Below are 11,332 nucleotides of genomic sequence, written 5' to 3' on the forward strand. Positions count from 1 at the left end.
GGTGGTACCCGGCGAGGACAAAAGGTTCGAGATGTCGAGAAATGTAAGTGTTGTGTGGACTGGTCCTGCCGTTATTGCGCGTTGCGTGCGTCGGCCCGTTCCCGCTCTGGCTGCTTCCCCAGTGTGGCCGGAGGCAGGGGGCCATGGTAGGCGGAGGGGCCGGTGTCACATCCCCCCTGGCATCTGGAAAGGAGCAGAAGAGAAGCCTCACCTCCTGCTTGGCTACGTGTGCTACCCTAAAGTTACTCCTGGGTTATTCTCCACAGCCAGCGTGCATAGATAGCCCCTGGGCTTTCGTGCTTTAATGTGGCTCTGGCTAGGACAACAGAGCAATTTTGTTTTGAGCTATCTCTTTTTGTTGCTTTCTCTCTTTTGTTGCAAGTATTTTAAAGTATGCAGGCACTTACCATTGGCGAGGTAAAATGTAACTTGTTATTTATAGCTGTGTTTTAGTTGGTCTGGAATTCAGGAGTATTACTCAATTTGTCATGGCCTGAATGCAGGGTGTGGACGCCAAATAGGGAATCTAGAGGCAGACTGAAGAAAGCTCGAAGGAACACGTTGAACCACTGTAATAGAAATATTTTTTTCTGTTAGGCCTGAGTTTTATTTATTGACTGTATTACTGGTATCAAAAGCGTGATGATACATTTAATAAGCATTGGAAAGTTTTGGTCTAAGGCAAGAGGTACTACTCCGTACAGAAGCAGTATTAACAAAGCTAAAAGACTTACTTTGAAACAGAATGTCTTCCTCTGTCACGCCAATATTGCATTTTTTGGTTTGTCTCCAACAGTTCTCTGACACAGGCAGCAGAAAAGAACATGTTAAAATCACAAGTGAGTCCAAACCAGGGCTACTGGAGAGGCTCAGCCAGACTTCTGGAGGCATGTTGGTGGGACTGGTGACATTTCTTCTGTCTTTCTACCTTCTTTTTACCAATGAAGTGAGTGAAATACTGTCAGTGTTTATACACAGCTTAAAAATGTCATAGCTGAGGTGATGTTCAACTAGTTTTGCATTTATAGACATGCTAAAATGATCACGTTAAAGCTTTATTACTTCATTCATGAGAAGAGGATGTTACATCTGGAGAGTCTGGTGCTTATCCTTGGGACATGAGATCTAAAACCTGTGAGCTGGTTCAGCAACAGGCTGTATTGAAAGAGGATTGTATGAACCAGCCACATTTCAGTCTTCTTCCTTTTCTTGGGATAACATAAGGTCCTTGTTTCTAGTGTTACTGTAATGGTGTTAAAGGAATTCATACTCCATGATGCAAAATTGAGGGTGTTAATTATTCTCAGTGTTATTTTATGTCTTGGTTTTAGACTGAAAAAACAGTTAAAATAAGCAAGAAATCCTAACACCCTCCCATTGCAAACATAGATGCATTGGCAAGTTTTGGAGTGGTGGAGCAAAGTTCTGTGAGTCTTAAGTTAAGACTTCCTTTTATACCTCTACAAGAGGAGAGAAAACTACTCCCAATTTCAGTGGCTTTGCAGGAAAAAGCACACTGTAACATGATGGTAAGCCAAGGAAAACTTCTGACAAGTTGTATGGGTTTGTGGAAAAAGGGCCATAATTGGCATAATTTTTGCAGTTATTCATGAACAATGAAGAATGTAAGAGGTGAAGAGCAATGATTTTGGATCCTTGTAGGAATAATCTGTGTGTGTGTCTGAGGAGCTTAGTCAACGTTAGTGATTGTGCTGAATGGGTAAATGTGCTGCCCCAAACTGTGTTGACACAGAGAAACAGTGAAAAACAAGAGTGCTTCGAGAATATGCCTTGAGGCTGAATATACAAGCATTCCCTGCGCACTTGTCTGCTAACCTGTTTCACAAAATAGTGCTGTGCCACTGATTCTCCACAACTTGATTTTGCTCTTCTTGATTGCAGGGACGAGCTTTAACGACAGCCAAATCTCTTGATGAGGGACTTTCTCTTGTGATCCCTCTTGACAGCATCCACAGCGTGTCACAGCAGAATGAAGGGAGATTGGTGCATTTAGCTGGCGCTCTGAGCACATCTAAGGTAAATAAAATAGTATCTTGAAGATTTGCGTATTTCAAGTTTGGAAGGAAGGAAAGATCTTTCCCAATTAAAATTATCTTTGATATACAGGGAGGAGATATGTAGCTTCTCTCCTCCTCTGCAAGCATCGCCGGCTACCACCCAAATTTAGGTTCTGGGCCCGGCATCAGGGACATACTGTACAGCCTTGGTCTCCCTATTCCCAAGCAACGTGCCACTTCTAGCTGTGTTTACCCCCCTGCAGAGCCTTAGGTGGATGATTTCAGTTTCACTTTGTGTAGGGAACCTGTTGTGTGTTCATGTGCTGTAAAGTGCTCGGGCTCTTGCAGTACAGAGGCTCTGCAAGTTCTGACTTCTCAGTAGTGAAGACTTTTTCTGTGGTCAGCCTGCGTTGCAGAAGGCAACACAGCATGGTAGCTTCAAGCAAAATAAAATCTCCCCCTGGTTTAGACACTTAAGCCTGCATACCATCAGCCAGCATTTCTGGTTTTATTCTTCACTGTGGCAATAAGTTTTGATGATGATTCTTTGGGTCGGATTTATCAGTGACATAAAGAGATGCTCCTTTTTGTAGTTGTCCTGGTTTCAGTTGGGAGACAGTTATTTTTCTTCCTAGGAGCTGGTGTAGTGCTGTTTTTTGGATTTAGAATGAGAATAATGTTGATAACACACAGATGTTTTGTTGTTGCTAAGAAGTGTTTACTGTAAGTCAAGGGCTTTTCAGCTTCTCATGCTGCCCTACCAGCGAGGAGGCTGGGAGGGGATACAGCACGGACAGCTGACCCAAACTGGCCAAAGGGATATCCTGTACCATATGACGTCATGCTCAGTATATAAACTAGGGGGAAAGCTGTCTGGGGCCCCTGCTGAGGAACTGGCTGGGCATTGGTCAGCAGGTGGTGAGCAATTGCATTGTGCATCACTTGTTTTGTAGATTGTTTGTTTAATTATTATTATTATTATTATTTTCCCTTCCTTTTCTGTCCTATTAAACTGCCTTTATCTCAACCCATGAATTTTACTTTTTTTAATGATTCTTCCCCCCATCCCACTGCGGGGGAGGAGTGAGCGAAGGCTGTGTGGTGTTTAGCTGGGTTAAACCACAGCAGTCCTTTGTATCATTTAGACTATATTTAACTGCGTGTATCATAGTACTATCTATGCACGGTGAGGTATGTAAATGAGTTTGATAACAAAAGCACAGTGTTTGTGAGGTACAGCATTTATACTGACTGGTATTTCCTTTAATTTTTTAATAGCCTTTGTTTGATCCCAGCTACGGGCTCTCCATCCAGGCTGTCAAACTTAAGCGTAACGTGGAAATGTACCAGTGGGTAGAATATGAAGAATCCACGTAAGTGAAAGTAATTGTTAGAAGTTGTTTATAAAGCCGTTGTATTAACAGCTCCCCACCCTCAAAGAAAAAACCCAACTCTTTACATCAGGAGAATTCTAGAGCTCTTGGGTTTTTTTGACAATCACTGTAGTTTCTTTGGAGATGTCATCTCTTGCAGGGGGTCAGTGCCGCAGAGTTTGCATGTGATAAAATCTGGGTAACATCTAAGGTCTTTATCAGATGTTTCCACTTCCCAGTTTTGTGTAATTTTGTATGGGGTTTCTCAGTCTCTATGCTGCAGCTGTGGATTTTTGTTTTCATTACTGTTGTCTGATGCTCGGTCACCTCAGAGCCCACTGATCCGTAGTCTGTCGTATGTGTTGTCAATAGAATTCAAAGATCTTTACCAATTTATGAAAAAAAGAAAAAATAGAACACACACATGTTTTTCCTAAATACTCCGTTGATTTCAATAATTTCTAATGTTCCTAAACCTTTTTATTTATTGATGTTCTTTCTGCCCATCAAGATTTCTGTAATATTATATTTCCTGCCTGCGAGTTGATTAGGAGAGTCAAAACTATTGACCCAAAATAATTAGTCCTGATTTTTTTTAAAGAAAACTTTATAATCATCTTTTTCCCACAGCTGTTAAGCCTTTCCTGCTGCCATTCTTTAAACTTGAGTTTGGAGCCTCAAGCCAATTTTTTTCTCTGTTGTCAGAAAGGAAATACAAGAAGATTTTTGCTGAATCATATTTTCCCATGGCTTTCTTCCACAATGACAATGATTTACTTGGGGTTTTCTTTTTTCAGTTGTTTGGCTTTTTTTTAAATCTCCCAAACGTGTCTTAACTTTTGTTAGAAAAGTAAGTGAACCCCACAATTTCTGTTATTGAATATATTGAATATATGAATTCCAGAATCAACTCTGATAAAACCACTGACCCAAAACTGCCTGGTTGATACCTACAGCCTAACATACGCTGGAATATTTCAAAGCTGTTAAAAAAACTGATTGTATCCAATTGAATCTAGAAGATTCTTCTCTCTCTCTTGAGACTTTGGCATGTGACTGTGAGGGAAACCCTTAATTTCTTCAGTACTTCATACATGTGCAAAATGCAGTACTTAATTAAGTCAAGACATGATTTCTTGATTTTTTAGAAGACTCTGCTGCCCCTTATCCTTAATAATGAAAAGCTAACTTTTATTTCTAGCTTTGAAAGTGAACTACAAATGTTAGTCGCTTGAGAAACACTTAGACTAGTTTGTAAGAGGAAATATTGCAGTCTAGGTACCTTTTCAAGGGGATTTACAAAACTCTAATGTGCTGCGAGCTACTCTGCTAATAGTTGTAAGCAGAAGAGATAAAACATTTCTGTTGTTAATAATAATTCCACTAACAGTAGTATAAATTTATTAGCCATTATGTAGGTCTGACTCCACAGAACTCGCGTTCCGAATGTCTTTGGTATCATACAAAAAAAAAAAAGAGGTTGTGGAGGTGTGAAAAATAACTTCTCTGTTTTAACATGCTTATGGTGCAGCATCTGTAAAAGACTTATTGATTAAAGTCAGCCTGTCTCACTGTCTTTAATACTCGTTGTTCTGCATCGATCTAGTCAACACCACCTTGTTGGCAACATGGGAACAAAAGGTTTGCAGCTGTTTAGCATTTTTGTGTAGTTCTCTCATTGTACAGAGAATCTCTGTCTTCAGAATGGGTAGTTCAGAGAAGAGTTAGTTTACTTGTAAAGGTGAGTCTGTGCTGCCAGTCAGCTGCTTGTGCATCTCATTTGTGAAGTGTATTCTGCCCTGAGCAGGGGTGTGTGTGAACTGTTTTGGTTATCATCCTGCCATTTTCTCTACAGGGAATATGAAGAGAATGGTGAGATTAAGAAAGAGACAAAGTATTCATACAGTAAGTTATCAGCAGAAAGTCCCTTTTATGCATGTCACTTTAGACTTTTATGTGTGTGTATTTTGATTTTTGTTGTAAACCCTGTATTTTCTTGTTGGCAAAGAAAGGAATGTGAAGAAATAAGCAAAAATTCTGTTTCCTAAACAAATGGCAGGAGCTCCCTTGCTTGAGGTAACTGAGATGAAAGGAGGTGTGTTATTAGCAAGCAACTACCCAGAAAATCTGAGTGTTATCCTGGAGAGGTTCAGAGCAGCATCCAGGAATAGGATGCTCCAGAGCCAGGGCCCATAAGGTCCTCAGGAGATTGGGGTGTGTTCAAAGCTACACCGCAGATTACTCTTCAGAAGTGGAGTAATTGGGCACGTGTCTGGTGTGAGCAGAAGCATAGACAGGGAAGAAGTAGCTCCAGCCTGTAAGACAGCCCGTTGAGAGTCTGTTTAGGTGTTGATACCAGTTAATGAAAACCACCAGCACCTTCTGATGTGATGTGTCTTTTGCCAGATGTTTTTTTGGCAGGAGTAGGACTGAGAGCATTATTCTGATCTACCCAGTGGCAGAAAAATACTCTGAGTCATTGTGTATCTGGAGATTGGTCTCTGTGCTTCATTTCTCTCTGATTAAAGCACATGGATGTGTAACGGGGGCGTGCAGCAGTTTCTGGGTGTGGTCATAAAAATACCCCAGCTCAGTGAAGCACGGGACGTGGCAGCCTGGTGATGCATAAAGAGCAAAGCTAGTGGTTGTGAGTTGTGAGAAAGAGCCTTACAGTGGCAGGGAACAGAAAACAGGCCATTTAAAAAACCATCTGCCCTCTCAAGATTGGTGGATTCTGTCCAGAAAAAGTCTGTATATTACTGGATGTGCTGGGTTAACCTTGCCTTGCAGCCAAGGGCCCACATGGTCATTTACTTACTCTTCCCCCTCAGCAGGGAAGAGATGGGGAAGAACAGGAATGAGAGACCTTGTGGGTTGAAATAAAGATAGGGAGATTGCTTACCAATTTTACCATTGTGGGCAAAACAGACTTGACTTGGAGAAAATAAGCTTAATTTATTGTTAGCTAAAATAAATGCATAGTTACCGACAGGGTGTTGGGTGAACTGCTCTGTGGAGCACCTCCTCCTCTGATGCTGATCTTCCCTCTGTTGTTTCTCACTCCTTTTTGTTCCCTCCCTGCCCCATTTGGTGTTTTCTGTCCTTTGTTAAGGATGTTTTTGTGGATGCGCCCCGAGTGTCGCTGATGGGCTCAGTTGTGGCTGCGGTGGGCTCCATGCGGAGCCAGCTCTGTCCCACACAGGCAGCCCCTGACCTCTTCCCAGATGCCACCTCTGCAGCTCCCCCTGCTACCAAAATCTTGACATGTAGCCGATACACCAGAATATACCCTACAGTGATCTTTACTCCACTGTTTAAGCAAACTCCCTTCCCTTCCTCTCTGCTCCTTCATGGAAGCACAGAAAGCTATGTTTAATATGGAAGCTGCTCAAAAGAGTGACCCTAATTTTGTAGAAGTTATAAGAAGCCCACCGGAATCTGTTGGGGGGATGTGGGAAGGCTGCTGAGGCCTGATCGAAGGCAGCATTATGCATTTTTGACAGTGGCACATACAGGTACCATCTCTCTCTGTTGCTTGACTGCACTGAAAATTGCTAGTTCCAGCAGAGCTCACAGCCTTTCCTCACAAAACCAGATTATTCCCAAAGAGTGGAGCCAGGAATCAAACCCAACAGTCAAGGTCCCACTGCGCAAAGTTGAGTCACAATTTTGTTGCTAAGATATTTTTCTCTAAATCCTGCCATTCCTTGTTAATATGCTGGGAAGGTGGATTTACATATCAGTGCAGACTATCACATACATACTGTGATATAAACATTATTATTGCAAGCGTAGCTTAGATCTAATTCATTGGAAAGTTTCTTCAAGAACTAAGATCTGAGTGGCAATTTTCTCCTCTTTTCTCAACCTTCATGTAATTTTCTTTTAGATACCGAGTGGAAACCAGAACTTGTGAATAGCAGGAACTTTGATCGAGAAATTGGACACAAAAACCCCAGGTGATTTACCACCTAGCACAGTCCCTCTAGATTCTGTCACTGTACCTGATCGAAAGTAAAAGGTAAAGGACTGATCTTCATGACAGAGTGAAGCGGATGGAAACTGTTGATGTTCTGGTTGGTGGGAGAACTAAGGCATAGAGAGACTGGGGGTACTGGTAGATGAAAAGCTGAACAGGAGCCGGCCGTGTGCGCTGGCAGCCCAGAAAGCCAGCTGTATCCTGGGCTGTATCAGGAGAAGTGTGGCCAGCAGGGCGAGGGAGGGGATTCTGCCCCTCTACTCTGCTCTGGTGAGCCCCCTCCTGGAGTGCTGCGTCCAGCTGTGGAGCCCTCATCATCAGCAGGATATAGACCAGTTGGAGCGAGTCCAGAGGAGGCCACGAAGATGATCAGGGGGCTGGAGCACCTCTCCTATGATGAAAGGCTGCGAGAATTGGGCTTGTTCAGCCTGGAGAAGAGGAGGCTCTGAGGAGACCTTATTGCAGCCTTCTAGTACCTGCAGGGGCTACAAGGAAGCTGGGGGGGACTTTTTACAAGGGCCTGTAGTGACAGGACAAGGGGGAATGGATTTAAATTGAAAGCGGGGAGGTTTAGGTTGGATATCAGGAAGAAGGTCTTCCTGGAGAGGGTGGGGCGGCACCGGGAGAGGTTGCCCAGAGAAGCTGTGGATGCCCCATCCCTGGATGTCTTCAAGGCCAGGCTGGATGAGACTTTAAGCAACCTGGTCTAGTGGAAGGTGTCCCTGTCCATGGCAGGGGGTTGAACTAGATCGTCTTTAAGGTCCCTTCCAACCCAAACCATTTGATGATTCTATGATTCTAAGATTAGAGCCATTCAGAGATGCCTGGTGGAACCAGAATTAAGCTAGCCGTTTGTACTGACTGGACATCAGGCTATTAGCTCTGAACCAAGTGGTCTCCATGTGGAAGAACTGGAATGAGTTCCTTTCTGACTTACTGTCCGTTAATGCAGTCTGTTACTAATTCTTTCCACTATTGCAAGTACAGGGTTAGAATAGCAGGCATCCCACGAGCTTGTCGCACCCTTAGGAGCGCATGCTATGCTTCTCAGCTGGCATGTATGAGCTCACAGGTTTATTTATGGCAATCATCCATAAATTTGTTTGGTGTGTCTCATCTGCAGCATTTTAGTTACACTACAGCATGCCATTTTTAATGCTAAGTTTTAGCTTGCTTATTTTCAAAGCACCTGCTTCGTTCCTTATGATGCAGGGTGTCTGCTGGCAAAAAACGTCACGTGTGAGTGAAAAATACAGCTGGAGAGATAGTAGGACCAGGATTTCAACAAAACCTTGAACTTTGCAAAATCTCCAGAGCTTTGGTTTTGTTCTGTGGGCATATCCAAATACACTGCCCTTTATTTGAAAGTACTACTTCAGGGGGGAAAGCAAAGATCTATGTGTTCCTGATTATAAATCCCAACTAGCAGACTTGTTTAAACGAGGGATAGTGAAAAAAAAGGATGCTCAGATGACATACCTGCTTTGTCTCTTCTCTCCATGCACATTTGGTTGTTAATGAAAATTCTCCAAGCCTTCTGCAGTAAGTGCAAATCTCCACTGAGCCTAAGAAAATGCTGCAGTACATAATTTAAGAAGTGCAGCAGCTAAGAACACTTCATCTGAGCGTGTCGGTACAAACCAAGGAGACTGAACATACTGTGGAGGATCCTTGCCTGAGACAGCGTGGGGTTATACAGACACGCTGAACTTCAGAGTTCATGCCTAGCATCAGCGAGACTAATTTAAGTGTGTACTACATGTCTTCTTCCTTCTGGCCATCCATCTTGTCTCTTTATACAACTTAGACTTTTGTGAATATAAAATCTGTTTTTTATTGCCAAGGCGATTCTAGTAGTACTGCTTATGAGAATGAAGCCAGGTCTGTTAGTAAGGAATTCCTGAGTCTGGAATTTAATTCCCTTGGCCATGTTAACCAGGTACCTTTATATGGAGAAGGTTTATGATCTAGGTTTGTTCATTTAGCTGATAAGATCTAGCAGTTGACAGCAGAAGCTAAATAAATTCAGGCTAGAAATAAAGAGCATTTGTGGGTGTAGTTAAATGTTGCAGGAGTTAATCTAGGAATGTGGTTAATTCAGTGTCAAACCTCTGCATACGACTGAACCCCATTTCAGCCCATTATAGCTTCAGTAGAGAAAGAACAAGTGAAATCCTCTAGTGTGAATGGGAGGTCAGGCCAGGGGATGAGTCAGTTGTATCTTGTCTCAACTTATTTTAATGGCTCCAACACTATGAATTCTGGACACAATTTCTTGATGGTTTTGGTTTCACATCACGACAGCCATTTAGCTCTTGCGTTTCTCCTGATGTTTGACACAGTACCTTTTGCATGCTGTATGTTACATACTGCAAATCTAGAATTTGATCATAATTCTGGGACTAATCATGGACTCTCTCTGTTCCCCAGTGCCATGGCTGTGGAGTCTTTCACTGCTGTTTCTCCTACTGTCCAGGTTGGCAGCTTTGTTCTTTCCAAGGGTAAGGATTGCTTAGTACTGGCTTTGTGTCCGCTGCCGCATCAGCAGTGGACTTTGGTTCCTTGCACAATGTCGCTCACTTCAAGTGACATTTGGGAAGCCAGCCAGCAAATTGGCTGTTCCAAGTTAGACACTGGACCTGAGCTTGATTCTTTATTCCGCTTAGGTCTTGTGGATAAAATTGATGACTTCAAGCAGTTGAGCTTGTCAAACCTTGAGGATCCACATGCTGATGTTACCCGAGGAGGAGATTACTTTTACCACAGCGAGAACCCCAGGCGTCCAGAAGTAAGATGAGAAAGATAGACCAAGGCAGTGATTACTGTTATGTGAAAAAGAAAGTTGGGGCACGTCTGATTTTTATTTAAATACGTAGAAATTGGAGTGCAGATCATCACCTAGGATGAGGCCCTTAGTACAGTCCTTCAGCAAGAGTGCTTCTCCTGCAGGGAGCTTCTGATCCTGCTTACATCTCTGTCTCCTCTTCAGTCTGTCGTGCTTTTAACTGGAAAGACACGGGAGGGTGCTGGGAGGTGGGTTCTGCCTGTGCCCTGCTGCACTGAGCAGAGCAGAGTGAAATGGCTTGTCATCTTGTTCTGCCTGCCCTCCTCTGCCAAAAGACCGTCTGATGGGTGTTAATGTGCTCCTGCAGCTGTATCGGAGTGGGTGCTGCAAAACAGCATATCAGCCCTCCTGCTTCGGCTATCAACTAGGCCTGAAAAAAGTACAGCTTGGAAATCACTCTGGGTGTCCTCTGGCTTCACATGAATGTTCAGAAAAAGTGTGAATATATAAAGGGTGTTTCCATGCAGAGTTGTCTTTCCTGTGATCCTCCTTTGTAAAGAAATCTTTCTTAACTTCCAATATCCTCTTGTTTTGTAGGTAGGAGACCTTCGTGTCTCGTTCTTCTATGCAGGTCTGAGTGGACATGACCCCCATTTGGGCCCTGCTGATAAGGTGGGTCTTCAGCTGTTTCTCTATTGTGCCAACTCTGTTCCCAGCTCAGGAACCAGTACATCCTTTTTGCTTTCTTCCCAGGTGACTGTGATTGCTCGCCAGCAAGGCGGCCAACTGGTGCCATACCACACCAAGTCTGGAGATGTCCTGCAGATTCTCTACCTCGGAGATCTCTCTGTGGAGGTGAGATACCACGTTGTACTAGTGAGGGGTTAAAATTGGAGGTGATGGTGCAGAAGCAGCAGGGGAATAAGCTCTCGTTCTCCTTCAGACCTGCTCTAGAGGAGGAGATAATCGATGTAAACACTGGCTTTTCTCTCTCATTTTCTGGGACTACGTGTTATAGCCTGTGTTTGCCTTCCAGATTTCTGCACGTTCTTTGTGTTGCAGCAAAATGCCATGCTTCGCCCACTAGCAGCACATCATTTGGCTACAGTTATTCCTGATGGGGTTTTAATTTTAAAGAGGAACTGTGGCTAAAGTCACTGTGTGTGTGTATATATAT

At 43.3% G+C, this 11,332-nt stretch overlaps 1 protein-coding gene across 1 annotated transcript; it reads left to right on the forward strand.

Annotated features, from left to right (window-relative positions):
• Window positions 1-19: 19 nt before the first annotated feature.
• On the forward strand, window positions 20-11,010 carry LOC104503651 (transmembrane protein 43-like; the record flags this gene model as incomplete). The annotated part of the gene is made up of 10 exons (XM_010161290.1): window positions 20-43; window positions 797-946; window positions 1,903-2,037; window positions 3,297-3,391; window positions 5,247-5,296; window positions 7,281-7,350; window positions 9,801-9,871; window positions 10,037-10,158; window positions 10,753-10,827; window positions 10,909-11,010. Coding segments are annotated over exons 1-10 (882 nt in total), but the record flags the coding sequence as incomplete, so codon positions are not given.
• Window positions 11,011-11,332: the final 322 nt, after the last annotated feature.

The sequence above is a fragment of the Eurypyga helias genome, unplaced genomic scaffold (assembly GCF_000690775.1).
Source record: "Eurypyga helias isolate BGI_N326 unplaced genomic scaffold, ASM69077v1 scaffold34201, whole genome shotgun sequence".
Taxonomy (NCBI): Eukaryota; Metazoa; Chordata; class Aves; order Eurypygiformes; family Eurypygidae; genus Eurypyga; species Eurypyga helias.